Source organism: Centroberyx affinis, unplaced genomic scaffold, assembly GCF_046629955.1.
Source record: "Centroberyx affinis isolate AG114_WGS23_722 - 3 ecotype Tasmania unplaced genomic scaffold, CSIRO-AGI_Caff_v1 ptg001619l_1, whole genome shotgun sequence".
Classification (NCBI taxonomy): domain Eukaryota; kingdom Metazoa; phylum Chordata; class Actinopteri; order Beryciformes; family Berycidae; genus Centroberyx; species Centroberyx affinis.
The window spans coordinates 293,239-313,089 of record NW_027280059.1 but is presented as its reverse complement, the minus strand read 5'-3'; the positions used below and the strand labels follow the sequence as shown (position 1 = coordinate 313,089).

Here is a 19,851-nt window from a genome sequence, read left to right as displayed (position 1 = left end):
TGACATCACACAAAATTATGCAAACTGTATTCAGATTTTTGTTCTGAAATGAGATGTGCAACACTTCAGAAATGCAATACCTTCTTACAAATCTATTGCTGTCATGGAAGCAAACCTGACTCTGGAATATTATTATAAGTTACTGGCTATTGTAATACTATTGTTATTATTAAAATTGCTATTGTTTACTAACAAAATAGAAAAATTATTAATTATATTTTTGAATGGAATTGTCTCAAAGCTGTGTGTCATTTGTAAGGGTGGTAGGTAAAAATATTCTCTTGATAATCACAATCATTGGCAGGAGCTGCTGACCTGAAGGGTTAATATTTAGAGATCACTTTTCTCTCTTTTTCTTTTTTTTTTCCTTGGGCAAAATAGATGTTAAAATGTCACAGAGTTCCATTTACCCCTTCCTATATTTAGAAGCAGCTAACAGTAAGGAGCGCAAGGGCCGGAGCCACAATATTCCTGCAACCACAGAATGAACGTGAGAAGTGTCAGGAAAATACATCAAATAAAAGCTAAGGAGACGGACACATACACACATACGTGCAGTAGTAATGCACAGGCACACACAAACACACACACAAACACACACACACACACACACACACACAGAGTACCATTGTTGGTCGAGGGTAGCCCCCTTATGTGTGGTGTCAGCATCTGACAGCAAACACAGCATCTCCCTCTCTCTGTCTTGCTTTGTGTGTTGCATATTCACTCTATTTAGTGTATATATAAATAAATATATACATGCACACGTATATATATGTGTGTGTTTGCACGTGCGAGTGTGTGTATGTGTGTGTCCAGTGGGGATGCTCTCACCATCCCAACTCCGTACTCTGCCTCTGTCTCCAGCGCGTCAGGAGCAGCTTACATAAGAACAGGGCAAAAATAGCAGCTGAGAGAGGAGAGGAGGAGAGGACTCTGCTGGCACGCACACAGCCGTAACGGGACCGCAGGGCACAGCACAACCCTGAGTACTATCACGCATGCACACACACACACACACACACACACACACACACACGCACGCACATACGTACCCACAGAGAGAGAGAGAGATAGAGAGAGACAGAGAGAGAGAGAGAGAGGGAAGACTTTGCAGTTGTCCTGCTTTATCATGCATTGTAGCCTTCCACTTTTCCTATACTGTATCACATTTGACAAAATTTGTGGAAATGACGACAGCTGGTCGAACTCCATCAGTATGAAAAATGCCAAATAAACCCTGTTGATGTTTTTCTGCATGAGGGCGAGAGTCTCTCTCTGCCTCTAGACCTGAAGTGGGAGAGCACTGCGCTGAGTGACAGCGCATGCTTCCTCTGACAGGGCAGGGAAATGGGGGATGAGAGGAATGAGGATGTAAAAAGAGACTGAGAAAAGAGAAATACAGAAGGATAAGTTCATTAGTGCTACACTGCGCTGTAGACTGTAATTGGTACGTAGCGCCAAGTGCAATATAATTCTGAACTCACATCAAATGTTTTTCCTCCACACTCAAAAGGATGTAAAAAGTCACCAATTACGCAGAAACATTTTTTAATTGCAGACACTGACAATGGCTTGACTGCTGAAATGTTTGTTATTCCCTTCCTCTCTGTGATTAAATGATTTTTTTCTTCGCCTCATCGTTTGCAAGTTTTTCTTGTCATACATCCGTTTGAGCACGGAACGCCCTCTGTGTGAATGCTGATACACGGAGGGAGCGAGGGAGTTTGTAAGAGACAGAGGGGAAGGAGGGACAGTACATAAAGAGGTGGAGAGGTGAGGCTAATCTCAGCTCTTACAGTTGTTAACGGATGAAGGATCGTTGTGTAAAGACGCCAGGGGAGACTAAGCCGGGGTCAGGCCACCGGTTCCGGAGAGGGGCGGGGATAAAGAGGGACACATTTTAAAGCGCAAAACACGCATCGGTACAGTGGCCTCGCTCTTCACTGTCCTGTCATTTCTACCTCCCCCTCCCCCTCTCCCTCTTCCCTCCCTCCTCCCTCCTCCTTGCCAGTCTTTTCATAGCAGCCGGCATCCCTTTTAATCTGATTACCTTCTTACTGTTTCATCCCCTTTTTTGCCTGCAACTGAAAAACGCACAGGACCGGCTACGGTGCATCGGCCTTCCCTCCCTCCCCCTCTCAAGCACACACTCACAAACACGTATGCGCGCAAACATGCACATGTAGAAGAGATATGTTGTTGGTGCTGGGGGGGGGAACAGTGAGGGGGATAAAGAAAGAGCCGGAGAAAAGTGAGCGAGTGCGATAGAAGGGAGAGGGAAGGAGGGAAGGTGAAGTTGGAAGTGAGAGAAATAGCAGGCTTTTATCCCCAGCAGCCAGCAGGGACAAGCCTAGGGGAGACGGTTTGTGCGTGCAAGAGTAAACGCTGGAAGAGATTTTACAGAGTTGCAAGAAATCTCAGTGGGTTTTAACACAACAACCCAAAAAGTATGTGTGTGTGTGTGTGTGTGTGTGTGTGTGCGCATGAGTGTCGGTTGGAAAGAGTAGCTACTCCCCTGGAGACTCCAGATACTCATTTTTACCTACCGCCCCCCACTTTGGTTGATTTTGGCTTTCATTTATCTCTCATTTTTGGGAGGAAGGTTGAAGAAGCTACTTTTTCAGTTTTGGGACGGATGGGGGGTGGCAATTAATTAATATTTTTGGCTTTGTGGGCGTAGGTCGGTGACCCTGAGAGGCGGTGTGGGTGTATATATGTGTATGTGTGTGTTTGTGTGTGTGCGCGCGTGTGACCCCATGGCCCCTCCCCTTCTCTCCACCCCCCATTACCCTCTGCTTTCAGAGGCAAGGCTCTCATGCATAATGCAGAGAGAACAGGGAGGCTCTCATTAATAATTACTGCCGCCTTTGATGGATGGAGAAAAAAACGAAGGGGGCCGTTAAAAATGGAGAGACCGAGAGAGACTGGGAGGAGGGTGGGGGGGGGGGGGGCAGAACCAGAGTTTTTTGGGTGGTATTTGTTGCCGTTGTAGCGCTTTGAGGACTGAATGCTTTTGGGGATGTATTTGGAGGTAGTAGAATCAAAAGGAAGGCTGATGTTTGGATGGTGTTCATGTTTTGATCAGGGGAGTAACTTCTTTTCTAATGATGGATGGATCTCTGCAAATGTGATGAATCCTAATTGTCTTTGTTTTGGAGCTGGCCATCACAACCCGAGGGTTTCTGTCTCATGTTTCTTCTCTGATCTTCCATATCTTTCACCGCTCCTTTGTGGTGAAAAAGCCCTCTCCTCTTCACTTTTATGTAGAAGGTATTGGAAGTCTACCTTTCTGTAAGGAAGAAGATCAATTTATTCATTCATTTAAGATCATTTTAAATTACAGCTTTTTACATTGGTGTTATATATCTGATATGTGTTGTCCTCTGTCATCATTCATGTGTGTACCTATTTTGTGCATGCATACTCTGGTGCATGTATGTGTATACACACGTGTCCATGCATTGTGTGCCTGTGTGTGTGCGTGTGTGTGCGTGTGTGTGTGTGTGTGTGTGTGTGTGGCTGGGTCAGTCAGAACCCTGGGGTCAGGCAGGAAGGTCAGAGGGAACAGCAGAGCTACAAGACCTCTGCCGGCCAGCCAATCAGATGAAAGGCTGCGGTGGGCAGCCAATGGGAGAGCGGCTCGGTGGCCTTTGATGGAGGGGCCACCATCAGCCTCGTCACTGAACAACAGCGCTGGGGGCAAGATGGCCGACATCCAACACTGCAGAGAGATGGAGAGAAAGAGAGTGAGGATAGAGATAGATGCAGAGGGAGAAAGAAATTGGGAGAATTGATTGAATGGTGGGTGGAAGGACAAAGAGAGATAAGATGGAGAAAAAAAGTGAAACTTAAAATCAAAGCATGTATGAAATGGCAAAATTTGAGAAGAGGATGTGAAGTGAAGATGGAGATGGTGAAGGTGCAGGAGAGGGAAAGAGAAAACAGAGAGAGAAGGTGTTAATGGGGCACTCAGCCTCCAACAAACATTGTGAATAAACACTCCAACATTACTCATGTTTTGCATTCTTTGTGATTGCTCATACATCTTTTTTGTAAATGAATGGAAATTACCCGCCAAAAGTACAGTGCGCGTTCTCTCTTGTGCGTTTTAGTTTACTTTCTCAAATACTTAGAATTAAATAGGAAAGCGGTGAAATGAGTTTGAGTGTCCACCCAGCTCTGGTGCCTAAAGGGCAACACACACGTTTTCTCCGCACTACCACTCACCCCAACCTATAACAGAAGGCCGAGGATTGAGGAAAGGATTTAGGAGGAGAGACAGTGAAAAGAATAAAGGTCCACAGTAAAGAGAAGAAACAAAGGTTGAGTGGGAGAGAGAGAGAGCGAGAGAGAGAGAGAGAGAGAGAAGCTTGTCATGGAGAAGCCCTTGGATGCCAAAGCTCCTCAGGATTGTAGCATCTGAAAAGCATAGCGGTGATGGCAGCTATTTGGCCTCTTCACCAAGGTACACTAGAGCTGGGCCTCCTCCAAAGACACTGACGTAAAGCTGATGAAAATGTTGACAGTGCCACATAGATGACAAAGGGAAAGGAAACGCACCCACATGTACGTGCCCATACACCTACACACAGCAGGCTTCCCTACCGAAAGCATGAACCTGCTGTGATCTTTGAATTCATTTGGCTTAATGAATTCAAGATGCAAGATGACGACATAATAGTGAAAACCTTTTACACTTGAATGGTATTGTGTCTGTAATGATCGTGGTACTTATGGTTATTTTGTCTAAGGTGGTATCTTCTGTGTGATCGTGTGTGTGTGTGTGTGTGTGCGTGTGTGTATCCAGGTATGAAGCAGCATAACGACCATGGTACCCAGTATCGTTCGGCCATCTACACATCCAGCCCCACTCAACAGGAGCTGGCATTGAAGAGCAAATTGGCCGTCCAAGAGGTACAGTAAACACACACACACACACACACACACACACACATCTGAAGATTTCATCCAAGATCTTCCACATTACATACAGCATGTTCTGTTACCTAATGTGCTCAAAGAAGATATCATTTATAACCAAACCATGTGCCAAGTTAGGGAACATCAGCAGAGTGTCTACTTGAAATGTGTTAATGCTAATTAATATTTTCACAATTTGCTCTTAGCACATCGTTGAAAAGAAACATAAAATGCATTGTCCCCAACTTGACATGTGAGCAACATCCCTGTTAGGAGCAGGCAGTCATGCAGTTACTTTCAGTAGAAAATATTAGTGTTATTGGTGTCATTTTAATGTGTCAGTAAGAGAATTATGAGAATCAACAAAACCCTATAATGAGCGTCATTTCAGGAAACTTTTTTGCCGTTTGAGCAGGTATGGGGCGTAGTGAGGGGTTGACTAGTTTATTAGAATAACAATAAGTAGCACTTAGAAGCAGGTCTCTGGAGTGATGACCTCTTGAGTTGGACGCTGTTTAGTTAAGCCAAGCCACCTCTGCTTAGTCGGCCCCCATTTACATCCAGTGAGTGACGCCCCGTCTCTCTTTCTCCATGGCCCTCTCTCCAGAGAGAGAGAGGAGGAGGGTCGATAGGTCATCAAAACTCATTTCCAAAGCTCTCCTCCCAGAGGCACATGCGTCCCCGTGTCACTCTTTCCATCCATCTGTCCGTCCATCCATCCATCAGTCCATCTATCATCTGTCCATCCATCCCTCCATCTCTCCATCCATCCATTTGTTGTATTTATCTCTTCCTTCTCTAAATGGGATTCATGGGCGAGCTGGCAGGGGGGCAGAGAGGAGCGAATACGATCGCCACGGTTACTTATAACTCCCGGGGTCAGCAGTCACGGGCCGCAGGGATGTCAGGTTGCCGTGACGACGACCTCCCGGCCTTGGCCTTGGGCTGGGGTCAAAGGTGAGAGAGGAGTGGCAGCTGGGACCAGGAAGGAGGGAGGGAGGGAGGGAGGGAGGGGGGTGGAGGAAAGGAGGGAGGCAATCAGATCAGAGAGCCGAGACTGACAGGCTGTCAACTGACGGTGACCCCGCCCTTCTGGTGACATGGGGGGATCCCTGCTGAACACACACACACACACACACACACACACACGCACACACATTCTTGATAATATGATCATCCCTGTATGTGGTTTCATAAGCCATCCAGGTTTATATGGCACATACGCTCACAGTGCTCACAGACACAAAACCCCAATCAGTATGGGAGAGCGGGCTGAGGAGTTGAACCTTTTTTCCAGTCGTGCATGTGTCTATGCACCCGTAAGGTGTGTGTGTGTGCGTGTGTGTGTATGTGCGTGTGTGTGAGAGAGAGAGAGCCAGAGAGGACATTTAGTGTCACAGCACTGCAAAAGGCTTTTATGTGTGAGCAGATCGGCTTGTCACCTCCATGCCGGGGAACGGCTCAGAGCCTTAAGCAGGCGCTCACAAAAAAAACACACTCACATTAACAAACACACATACAAACAGAGGAAACGCAGCACTCAGACAATATTTCTCTCTCTCTCTCTCTCTCTTTCTCCACCCCCCCCCCCCCCACCCCGTCTCTCTCCCCACCAATGCTGCTGACACCACCGATCTGTCAACCGCTCCAATGGCACCCCAGTTTCATCTAAGGGCCACTGGGACACGTATCTTCTCAAAGCAGCTGACACGCTCTGAACCAAAATGGCAGCTTCCTGCCCTAAAATGGTTGCCTTGCCGCATTGATGCTGAGTTTCAATAACGCCTGGCTGAAAATGGCATCTCTACAGAGAGAGGGCTTGCTTGGCTGTGCCACTCGGTGCGTGCCTGTATCTGTGTGTGTGTGTGTGTGTGTGTGTGTGTGTGTGTCATCCTAAAAGGCCAGTGCTCTCTATGGAGGGAAGTGAGTGTGTTTTCGATAGAGTGACAAGAGAGAGTGGGTGGAGGTGATCTAAGACGACCAGAGATAAGACGGGCATCACAAAATCCAGATTCCGCCCCACTGCCAGCCTATGACTCACACACACTCACATGCACATACAGGCACATGCAGATACACATGCAGGCACGCACGCGCACACACACACACATGCATACGCACGCACACACACACACACAGCCCAATGAATAATTAACCCATACGAAGAGTCTCTTCTGCAGGGCTTTCAGTTTCTTAACTTCAGCAAGGGGGGGAAAAGAGTGAGGCAGAAAAGCTTGTTTAAGCGCGAGAGCCGAGAGGGGGAGGAGAGGGTGGGGGTGGAGGGGTGGGGGGGTGGGGGGGGGGTGGAGAGAGGAGAAGGGGGTTCTCTATAATGAAATTTGAAATTTGCAGAACATCAAAGGCTTCTGTAGCCAAGCCGCTGTGGCAGCAGAGCAGAGAGGAGGAGTGCATCTCTTTCTCTCTCTCTCTCTCTCTCTCTCTCTCTCTCTCTCTCTCTCCCCTTCTCTCTCTCTCCCTCCCTCTCTGCTGAAATGTGTCTCCCCAGAGCTGGGGTGGGGGTGTGGGGGGGTGGAGGGGTGTGGGGGTGAGAGGAGAGGAGAGGAGGGACGGGAAGAGTTGATTAGGAGGAGAGTGCGTGGCGGGGGATGGGTTAGAGAGATGGGATAGGGTTTGGAGGGAGAAATGGAGGGGGGGGGGAGTCTGTGTGTGTGTGTGTGTGTGTGTGAGAGAGAGAGAGAGTGAGCGAGAGAGAGTGCATGTATAGAACAATGGGTTTTATCAAGCCAGCCTGAATATTGTGTGTATGTATACACGCGCATGCATGTGTGTAGGGCCTTGGAGGGGTGAGTGTGCCCTCTGATAAGGCATCCTAACTTAATGAGCTGGGGGGGTGATGGGGGAGTTTGTGGGGCGGGCGGGGGGTATCAGAGGATGGGGGCAATAAAGGGGGGATCGTTTGGGGCTAGAAGTCTTGGGGAGAAGCCCCAGGGTTCTTAAAACGGGGCACAGCATCTCCCCCAGTGTTTTCTAACTGGGCTCTGGCTCCCACCAGCTTGGCTCGGTTGTTCACCTTGCCTCAGCGGTCCAGGCTCTGTTTAGGAAAAGCACTCGTGTAAAGCACCTTGTCCATCACCACACAGTAGAACAAATGTGTTTAGTCCTTTTCGGAAAGCCTCCCTGCATTTATAGTTGCACCTCTCTGCCTTTGTGTATTCCATATGCTCAAATTTGATAGCTAGTCTGTCCTTTAAGTATATGTTATGTTATTGACGTGAATTATTTTTAAATTCTTGAAATATTTCTGTTGTGTGCTGAGCTGATTGTTAGTGATGAGATGTCTCGCCCACGCAGCCACAAGACAAGAGCTGGTTGAGATAAAACAGACGTTTGATGGAAAATGCTTGATGTGAGATGGTTTATAAATAAAACTCATCGAATGAGGCACTTTTGGTTTCCCTGCCAGGAGATTTGTGAGCAGTGACCAGCAAGAGAAATGGACTAGTCGAGGTTAGAAATGCCGTGGGACACCTGCCCCCCCCCCCTCATCAGTGAGATACTACTGTGTGCTCCGCCGCTGAAATGTGAAGAGGCGCCCGCTTTCACAAAATGCAGTACTGTTCTTCAGCGTTTCGTTCTTCAAACGTTGAGATACTTGTTGTCTGCCTCGCGAAATGTAGGAGCGCGCACCGCCCCGCTCAGAGACTGAAGTGCGTGCATCCTCTGCCTCTCAAAATGTAGGAGCGTTGGCTTCCTCGCTCACAAAATGTAGGAGCGCTCGCTGAAGATTAGAGCCTAGCTAAAATGGATGCCTGACCCACACTGAGAGAGAGAGGGAGAGAGGGAGAGAGAGATGAACAGAGCAGTGCATAAAAAAACTCTTCATCCTGTGTGAGAACGAGCGTGCACATCCCAAGACACCCCCTACCCTGCACACACACACACACACACACACACACGGACACAGGGATGTGCATGAATGTTTTACATATATATGACGTTGTGGTGCCATGACGCTGTTCACAGTTCACAGGAGAACAAACAGCATAATGTAGTTTCTACTCTTTAGATATCTGCCCTCTCTCTCTCTCTCTCTCTCTCTCTCTCTCTCTCTCTCTCCCCCTCTCTGGGTTTTTTCACTGCCTTACCAGGACTCTCTTCGTTCCCATTGCTGTTTTTCCTCATCCTCTTGATAATCTCCCATCCTCTTCTCCTTCTCCCTCTCTCTCCATCCGTCTCTCTCTCTCTCTCTCTCTCTCTCTCCATCTCTCTCCATCTCTCCCTGTCTGTGTGTCTCCCTGAGGTCATTGAGGACAAGCTCGGTGCCGTGGACTAGTCGATAACTATCATGTCAGTCAATTTCGCCGTTTTTCAGGCAGAGCCGTAGCCCATCTATTACCAGGTTTCTTGAAGATTCAGCATCAAAACACCAAACAGCTTCCTTGTCTACAGTATGGATAGCGTGTTTTTTTTTTAGATGTTGAAATTCCTACGGTCACGTTTGATTTCAGTCCAATTAAATTGTCGTATTCTTGGGGGGAAAATGACATGTTTTGTTATGATCCACTCGGGGATGAGGTGCGCAACTCGGTGGGGGCTGGTGAAGTATCAGTGGATGCCCTCTAAACACGTTACAATATTATTTAGATTTGAGGAGAGAGAGATCGAGACTGAGATGTAGACACCAAGAAAAAGTAATAGAATGATAGAGGTAGAGAGAGAGAGAGATGGTGAGTAGCAGTAACCATACACCAGTAAGTGTACTAAGGGATGATTACATAAATCACTGGATTGAGGTCATATCCCTCTTCAAATGTCTTCACCATGAGTCATCGAGTGTCACACACTCTACGTCTCTGTGTGTCTCTTCCCCAGCGCTCTGCAGCCCAGGCCTTCCGATGGGGAAAAGACAGAGAGAGGGAGAGAGAAGGAGAGAGAGAGGGAGAGAGAGAGAGAGAGAGAGGATACAGAGGGATAGGGAGAGGAGAGAGTACATTTTTCTCCTCCTCCGCCCCTCTCTCGGGGTGTCACGTCCTATTTGTGTCCTGGGGCCGTCTCTCTGGCGACGGTGATGGCGAGGGGGGCTCTCTCGCTTGGCTGGAGAGCAGGGAGTGCTGGGTAGCGCGACGCGGCGGTCCGTAGTCACATGGGAGAGGGAGAGAGAGAGAGAGAGAGAGTCAGAAACACAGAGAAAAGAGAGAGAGAGATGCACCCGCTCAGCCATGTCTTTGACAGGGGAGTCTTTCCGACAGGCGTGAAGAAAGGAAGGGCTGACTGGGCTGGGTGAGCTCAGCCCTGGACACACGCATACATACACACACACACACACACACACACACACACACACTGAGCTACTGCTAACGTGTCCTGTATTCAAAACCCTCCATCTCAATCCACTTGCACACATATATACAAGTGCACACACACACACACGCGCGCTGATGAACACGTTTCTCTCCCTCCATCCAGCCATCGTTTGAACCCCATCATCAACAGCATTAAAATTCTCGACTTGGACCTCCAGATCGCTTTCGTTCACTCTTCCCCTCTAGAATTTTCTCTCCTCCATCTTTGTCATTGGCCTTCTATGTCTTTCTCTCTCTCTCTCTCTCTCTCTCTCTCTCTCTCCCTCTCTCTCTCTTTCTGTTTCTTTCCCTCCATTCCTCCCCTGCTGCAGTGAGAGAGAGCAAAGCCACATAAGGTTATACACGGTGGCGTGACGCCGTGCATTCTGATTTATAGATCTAAAATGGCCGCCGTGTTGTGACTGCTGTAGAGGGCTGGATGGAGAGCGAGCGAGCGAGGGAGTGGTGCGGGGGGCGACGGGGTAGGGGTGGGGGGTGGGGGTGGGGGGTGTACATTTGCTCTGAATAGCAGACCTTTTCTTGGACATTGTGTTCTCCTCAGATGAAGCGTCCTGTGCCCTGGAGGGTTAGCTACTACTGTGGCTTGGTGGTGATGACTGGTTAATTAGGCCACGATGTACAAAGCTACACGCTTGTGTCGACTGGTTGACGAGAACGGTGTTTGGGTGCAGCCGGGGAAAAATGGGCTCCCTTCGTCTCTCGGGTCAAACTGCACACAGTGAATTTCACACACGTCAAGATATATACCTGTGCCTGTGTGGGATGCGTTCTGCGTTGTGTTATCTCACTGCTTTGTGTGTGTGAGTTTGATTTCTGGACGCCGGGACCTTCCTCCCAGGGAACGTGAGATTCCTCGCATCGTGGCTTCAGTCACTGAGGACTTAGAGGTCAGCTGCTGCCTCAGCCGCTCGGTGGGGCACAGGGCTTTGATTTACCGACTCCGCTGCGTCACCTCCAGCACAGAGGCACAGCAAATACCACACTGCCTCCATGTGGACGAGGCTGCATGCTACACCGTGCTGTCACCCTTCACTGACATTCTTTTCCCCCTCACACATTCGGTGGTAGTACTTCCCTTACCTTACGTTTCCTCACACATGCAGAATTCCAGGTGGCCTAGTTAGTAAAAGTACCAACTAGAGCTTGAAAATAATTTATTTCCATGCTGATTCAGCTCAGTTACTGCAACAATAGAAGATGTGCAGCCAGGCTAGTGCACCATATATTTTCTTGCCCTATATTTGGCTTATTTTAGCAGTGGGAAACAATGTATCTGTTTGTCTGTGTCTTTTTAACTTCAGTGGCATAACAGCAAATAATGGAAAAGTTGGTATGATGCTTTACCAACTTGACTATTAACAGTCACTTTGAAATCGCCCTTTTTCAAACACTTCAACAGTACTTGTGACAGTACCGTGTAGAAAGAGGAACAGTGGCAGGACCGGACAGCACAGACTGAGCCGGGACCTGACTACATTCAGCCTCTGCTTCACGGTGCTTTCTGAACCTCGCCACTTGAACGCCCCCGCAAACTAAAGTGCTACACACTGCTTTGTAGTGTGGTGAGCTACATGCGAGCTACTTGTTGCCTACAGACAATCCCACTGCACCTTGAACGCGTTGTTTTGTCAGCTCTCTGGAGTGTTGATCTAGAAAGACCCGAGTGCTTGTATTATTAGATAGAGAAAACCACTCAGCACAACAGGTATACCTTTGATACATCCGCCAGAGGTGTTTAGTGTGTGTATGTGTGTGTGTGTGTGTTTGCGCAAATGTGTTTACTTTTTTGTGCGTTTGAAGCCTTCTCTCAAGGTGTTTAGAAAGTGTAAGTGTGAAAGTGTCTTAAGGAGTTCTCAAAGAGAGCGGATACTCTTTCATGCTTTGTCCCACAGAGAGAGGCACAGAGGCAAGCAGCACTACAAACGAAAAAAGGTGTTCCTTTCTTCTGTCACTCAATCACCCTGCTTTCTAGTTGAGGAGCAAACACTCTTTATGCTCTTTACTGTATTAGCGAGAGGTATCGAAAGTTCACATCCACTGCACTACAGAATAAAACAACCATTTAACAGGCTCGCTCATTTTGAGCAGCTATCCGAGAAAGTAGTTCTGTATGTATTTCATGATTCTGGTGATGGATGCGGGTTGCAGACGTACAGAAGACATTGCACCCTAGGAATGTTTTGCCTCATAGAAAGGACTACTTTATTGATTATAACCCTAAACAGTACCACTGTTGAACAAAGAGGACAGCAATTCTTTTAACTATTAATGTAATATTGTTGAAAATACCCTCAAATTAAAGATGACAGGCTATACTTTAGCCTCATAATCATTGTCATTTCACAGAGAAGTGCATAGACAAAAAAATGTTCCTGTCCAAATAAAACAAGATGAATTTTGGAGATTTTGGAGTTGAGTGTATAGCATTATAATGAGTTATACCCTTGTGGAGCATAGTATGGATTTGTGTAGTTTCGTGTATAAAAATACAATGATTTATACTCTTGCAAGCCTTGACAGGTCAATATCTTTAGACAAAAAATCTTGCCTGGTGGCTTAGAGAGACCGTCCTGTAACCAAAGGTCACAGGTTCGATCCCCACAACTGCAACACATTCATTATGTCCTTTCAAAGTGTCCTTAAGACATCCAGCCCCTACCTGCTCACTCACTGCAAGTGGCTTAAATAAACAAAACATAAATTTAAAATGCATCCTGTCATGCTGCCAAAAAACAATCTTCTCTATTTTCTACCTCTTGTCATTTTTCAGAATAACTGGACCGTGTCTGTTGTGGTGTGTCTTTGTATTTTGTCCCCATAGGAGCTGAGTAAGAAAGGCTATGGGGCGATCACCACAGAGATCCTGGAGGAGAAGGGGTTTTACTACGCTGAGGACTATCACCAGCAGTACCTGAAGAAGGTACCCAAGGGCTACTGTGGCCTGAAGGGCACCGGGATCTCTTGCCCCATTGGGGCTGAGAAGGATGAACTGTAAGAGAGGCGGGGGCATGGGGAGGAAGGAGGGATAGGGAAGGATGAGGTGGATGGAGGGGTTTGTAGAGGAAGGCTCCTTGTAGGCTCTAAATCACCGTCCCAAAAAATCCTATACTAAGGATCCATTTGATAAACTTTTTAAATCTATATATTTCCAGTATATTCAGTATTATCAGTATTTTGTTTTAACCAGTTTATCCTTATTTTATGTATATTTGACAGTCAACTCAGGTTATGTTTATGTGCCCTGGGGAATGAATATCTGCACTGTGGCATTGTCTGCTAAACTGCAGTAACGTGAAGTTTCCATAAGGTGGCGATGTACCTCAAAGAACTCAGCAGCAGTAGAATCCACAGCTAAGTAACCATGTTCAAACTTTGTCTCCCAAACTGGTTCCCTCTGTTTTTATTCCAATCCACCAAACTTTGACATTGCTCTTACAGCCTTATAGCCTGAACGCTTTGAAAGATCCCAGACCTTATCATCATCATCATCATCATTTCTTCAGATTTCTCAAATGCCTTATTAGCAGTTTTTTAATATGGTAAATGGTGTAGTATAATAGGGCAAAAATTGCTGCAATAGGCTGCTATTTCTCCATCAGACAGTAAATAACCGATTTGAATGCTTTTAGCTCAGTCAGGAGACTAATTTTAACACAGATGGATCATAGCCTTTATTTTCATTTGGGAACTAATAAAATATATTTCCTCCAACCTTTTGTTTATGTACTGTGTGTGTGTCTCTGTGTGTCTGTGTGTGTTGGTGTGTGTGTGTGTGTGTGTGTGTAGGGCTGCAACTAACGATTATTTTCATTGTCGATTAATCTGTCCATTATTTTCTCGATAAATCGATCCGTTGTTTGGTCTATAAAATGTCAGAAAATGGTGAAAAATGTCAATCAGTGTTTCCCAAAGCCCAAGATGACGTCCTCAAATGTCTTGTTTTGTCCACAACCCAAAGATATTCAGTTTACTGTCATAGAGGAGTAAAGAAACTATAAAGAAAGAAAACTGAATATATTCACATTTAAGAAGCTGGAATCAGAGATTTTTGACTTATTTTTCTTAAAAACCAATTAATCGATTATCAAAATAGTTGGCGATTAATTTAATAGTTGACAACTAATCAATTAATCGATTAATCATTGCAGCTCTATGTGTGCGTGTGTGCATGTGTTGATTCATGCAGCTATATTTACTTTAAAAAGGTGAGGTGCATACATTATCTCTCCTTTTCTGCCCCATTTGAGAAGCAGAGGGGCAACTGGTTATGACTCAATTGTGACACACACACACATATTCATAGACTACTCATTCTGGATAACACAATGAGACACTTGAGGCACTCATGAATGCAATATGATACACACTTACTTTGCTTAAACCCTCACACTCCACTGGTCCCACACCCCGTCATTATGAAAATAAGTCCTATTATGTATCACGTAATTGCATGTCTAAGTTCACCTAGAGAGGAGTAAGCAATTACTGAATAAGAATTGGGCATAGTGCTGCTCATACAATTAGATCAGCCTACAAATGTATTCGCTCATGAAAACACTCACGGTTATACTCCTAAATGCGGAGAGAGAAATCTAGAAAAAGCTTTTTGGTCGACCGCAGTAGTCTGATTTTACCCCGCTCTCGTTTTTCCCCCTCCCTCTCTTCTATCTTTCTTTCTCTCTCTCTGTCTGTGTGTATGTGTCACATCCTGACACCTGTGTGTAGGTGTGGACCAGGGCACAGGTGCAGGTGCAACCTCTCAGGGCCTATTTTAGTATTGGGACAGATATTTTTGCATGTGTCTGCATGCAGCAGCCGTATGTGTGCGTGTGTGTGTGTGTGTATTTGTGTGAGTGAGTGTGTGTGTGTGTATGTGTGTGTGTGTGTCAAGGCATGAGAGGCTGTGGCTTGCCTGATCGAACCGCGCTGAGTGGTATGTGGTCGGGCCAGCTAGCTGTTTTTCCGCGCCTGTGTATATTTTTTTTTATGCCTTTGTGTGTTGCAGAGTGTGTGAGAGAGGAGATAACCTTTCAATAAAGTGAATCTTCATTTCCTCGCTTTTGAAGTGATAATAGCATGAAAGGTTTAATCACAAGCTGAAATCTAGAGTTCCACCGTTTGCAAAGATGTCTGACTTCAACTAAAGATGCCTCAATGAGCCAAGCTGTGATTCTGTTTATTGCTGCCACATTAGAGCAGCCGTTATCACAGACTGAGGTTATGAGTTGACTGTATGTAGGAAAAGATTGAGATTTGCTGTGGAAAATTACACGTTTAAAGGAGACACAGGTTAAAATGACTGACAGTTAAAAGTAGCTGCTTGAGCATGTACATCGTAAGATATGTTTTCTATGTTTTTCTTTGTAATAGATTAAAATGGGGCATGGAAATGCATGGTACACTCACATACGCATCCGTACACAAGCACAGTGAGTGTGAGGCAGGGCAGGACAGGAACCAGGCTGTGTGTGCCCTTCAGACAGAGCCTATTGTCTGCAGATGGGCCTTTAATGGCCCCACAGCTGGCCACAAAGAGCATACCGCTCTGCTATGCCTCGCACTGGCCTACACACACACCCTGAAGAGGGGTGGCAGCTAACACACACACACACAACCATGTATATGCATAGTATCTACTCTTACAGGCATGTTTTGTGCCCCTTCTCCTTTCCTCCTCGTCAAAATGCATTAAAGCCAAAAGTCTATTAGGAAGAGTCATAGTCCAGTGCATCCGCTGGAGGAATGAAAGAGCTTATGGAAATATGTGGCAGTGTGGAAGAGTGGGCTGAGACAGAGGGAGAGGTGCTGGTTGTTTATCAAGGTACTACCGCACCCTCACCCACACATGTACACACACACAAACACACGTCCCAACCACTACTGCTACCTCTAACTCGGTCCTGTACTGCCGTCTAATGCAAAAAGCAGCGCCCACGCTGAAGAAGAAGAAACAAACACACACACACACACTCTCTAAAAAGACACCTTGCAGAGATGTGCACCCACACAAATTTCTTGCACTCTGATACACTCTATTGTGTCCTCCTTTCACAGCTTTTCATTTATCTTCCATCTGACAGCTTCAATAGATCTTGCCATATATATATATATGAATGCATCTTTGAAAATAGCATTGTTTTTATAGCATTTCCTCTCTAGATACTACCATAGCCAGTTGCATACAGTCTGTTGCTGATAAATCTTTTTTTTTTAAGCCACCAACATTGCATTGTTTGGTGAAGTGGTTCCAAGCTACAATATATAAAGAGTACAATAGCAGACAGTGGTGTATTCTGGTGTCACTGTCCCACTGTCTAGCCAGCTGGACATTTGTACTGGCCTCTTGTCCTGCTGCTCTTCCTCTCCTCACATCTCTCCTTTCTAGATTGTAGAGGTAGTAGGCATGCACTTTGGTACGCGTGTGGGTGTGTGAGTGTGTATCTGTTTCTGTGTGTGTGATGGAAAGAAGCATAGAAAAAATGTGTATTTCAGTGAATTTGTATGTGGCTCCATTTGTCTGCATGTTGTTTGCATGATCACATGAGAGTTGTGTGCCGGGTGTTGCAGATGCCAGATGTGTTTGCATCCCCTCCCTTGCTCTCCCTGCCCCTCCCTCTGGTTCCTGCATGGGCGCAGGGTCTCAATCAGAGCGTCAGAGCTCCAGGGCCGGAGCACAGCGGTCTCTCTGTGCTGCCCAGAGAAGTGCAGCCTTGTCTGGGTCGGTGCATCTGCGGCCTGGGGGTGAGCCGGGGGAGAGGGAGAGCCCTGGTGCCCCTGCATGCTGGTTTCACTGGAGGGCTTCTCTGTAGGAGCGGCCTGACCTTTGAACTCTGGGGGAGAAACACGAGCATATGCCCATATAACCGGAGATGCCCCTGCGTCTTAGTCATGCACATGTGTCGATGAGGCATGAAAACCTTGACAAATATTGAAAGAGGCTGTGTGGCTCTGCTTAATCATCAAACAGGTTTGGTAAAGAACCCCCCACCCCCCTTCATGGAAATAAAACAACAAGCTCACACACACACACACACACACAGACATACGTTCTTCCCCATAGAGACAGTGTCAGAAGTATGTTTCTCCCTCCCGCTGGGAATAGTGATGGGTTAAGGGTGGGGGTGGAGGGCAGCACGTGCTGCAGGGCCTGGCTGGCTGGCTAACTGGCTGACTGGCTTTCTGGCTGACTGGCTGAAGGCCCGCACTGTGACACTCTGCACCTGGAGGGCCTGTGTCTCGTCAGCCATGCTAGCTAGCTAGAGCTCAGAGCTGGAGCTACCGCCACATGACACACAGGAAACACAGAAATAACTGCTGAGTGTCTTTATCACGCTAACCACTCACCGAGGCTTTGTTCCTGACAGAGAGAGAGAGAAAGAGAGAGAGAGAGAGAGATGGGCTGAAGGAAAGGAGATGGCAATGATTGTCCAAATAAGACAAGATAATAGAATCAGTGAGCAAGAATAGAAAGCTGAAACGGAAAGAGAAAGAGTGAAACACAGACGCTGAGACGCTTGCACCTGTGCCGCCTCTCTCGTCTCGTGCGCTGTGTTAGGGGAAGATTCCACCGGCCTTGAATCAGACACTCTTGTTCTACCATATCATGTGCATTCAAATAAACTGACATATGCAGTGTATCCTGTGTTCCATCTCTTGTTTTTGTAATCGGGCCGCCGCAAGCTCTCCTTGCGCAATCAAGATTGACATTTTAGAGTTGAGGCATCTGCCATCACAACATTCAATATAGATGTCGCAATTTGCATTTCAAAAAGATCTCTCTTTTACTCATTTTCTCACTCTGTCTGGTCGGTCCATCTGCGCCTTGAGTCACTGGAGCCTCACCTAAGCACAGGTGTGAGTGCCGGGTAAAGTTTTAACACTGCAAACACGTCCTTGACTAGAACACAGCAACGCGTTATGCAATGGGACTTTCAGGTGGTGATGTGCTGATGTGTCACCATTCCGAGGAAAGAGGACAGATACAGGACACACACACACACATTGTTTGCATTGCGGTGTGCACCAGCTTTGTTTTCTGTATGCTTGCCACAGCCAGCTCATTTCTGCTAACGGTGCAGATTGAATCTGGGTGTGTTCACTTTTCTGATAAGAGCCATGATAGGGATGTCGGCTCGCATGTGAGTGTGTTTTTGTCTTTTTCTGAGCACGTGTGTCTGTGTGTGTGTGTGTGTGTGTGTGAGAGAGAGAGAGATAAAGAGACAATGGGAGAGAGGGATGGAGTAAGCGAAAGAGAAGGACAAAGAGAGAGGAAGAACGAGTAATGGAAGGGGAGAAGAAATAGATGTGAGGAGGATAGATAGAAAAACGAGGGAGAGAGAAAGAGAAGAGAGGAGAGCTGGTGCTGGCTGCACCAGGAGGAAGCTGGGTCTGACGCTTCTCCATGCAGCTGCTCCCAAACACCCACACTCTTCCTGTTGGAGTGTGTGTATGTGTGTCTGTGTGTGTGTGCATGACTGTATTCATGTGTGTGTTTGTGTGTGTGCATGACTGTGTGTTTGTGTGGCGCGTGTGTGTGTTCATGGATTCAGTGTCACAGTCCTACATAAGGAAAGAAGAACCTGTATTGTTCCAACGCAAAAATATGGTCTTCAAAATATTTAGTCCCAGTATTGATGCCATTATTTTAATGTAATGTAACAATCATTAGGAGTGTATCAGATATAAAAGATGTGCGCTTTATAATTGTTTCGGTGACTGTCCATACTCACACAAACATGTGCCAGTGCATAATTTGTGCACTCATTTGGTTTGTCCAATTTGTCAGTGATAGTGCATCTGAATTGGGCTTTCCTACAAAAACAAGAATCTCACGCTGTGCAGAACAATCTATCATCTAACATCAAGCAGAAAACTGGCATGGGCTAAAACCTCAGCTCTTGAAAAAGCAGCACTATAGGTATCCTACAGAAGCAGCAGTCTAAAATAGGTGAAGTAGGTTGCTCCTGACTGGCTGAGGCCCTCGCTGTCTTTTCAAAGAAAAACTGCCCTCAAAAAACATCCGCTGGTGGAAACACTGGCCTGACAGGCAGTGAATGGAAAGGTTTGAGGTGAGAGTGTGGCCACACTGAGGTGTCAACAGGGTGTGTGTGTGTGTGTGCGTGTGTGCGTGTGTGTGTGTGTGTGTGTGTGTGTGTGTGTGCATGCTGTGGGGAGCCCTTATTCAGTTTCCATTACAATAAAATGCAAAGGGCTTTCCATCAACCACATTTCTGTTTATGTGGTGTTGTAACTGATTGCTGAGTTTACTACAGCTCATGCCATCTGCTCAGGTTGACCCTCTGACATTCATTCATGTTATCTGCAGATATTTAGCACCATCAAATGTCTGGCTTTGTAGAACTTATACTTTTTATTGCATGCACCATGCAGAGGCATATAATATAATAACAGACTATAACATGACAAATGCCAAAAACTAAATGTAATGAAGCCTATAACATAATGATAAGCCAATAATGTTATAAAATCTTGAGGCAATAATATAATAGCATTTTTGCCAGTAATAAAATAACTTATTATTATTATTGACTGGTTATTACATTGCTGACTTGGTGAGTATTTTTGGGTCGAATAATGTAATAAC

At 46.3% G+C, this 19,851-nt stretch overlaps 1 protein-coding gene across 1 annotated transcript in view; it reads left to right on the top strand.

Annotated features, from left to right (window-relative positions):
* msrab (methionine sulfoxide reductase Ab) overlaps positions 1–13,928 on the top strand; it is a 30,989-nt gene extending 17,061 nt beyond the window's left edge. Inside the window, exons 5-6 of the mRNA XM_071528115.1 lie at positions 4,811–4,917; positions 13,069–13,928. Coding sequence (XP_071384216.1) covers positions 4,811–4,917; positions 13,069–13,242 — 281 coding nt within the window. The 3' untranslated portion in view covers positions 13,243–13,928. The remainder of the gene's footprint in view (positions 1–4,810; positions 4,918–13,068) is intronic.
* The last annotated feature ends 5,923 nt before the right edge of the window (positions 13,929–19,851 follow it).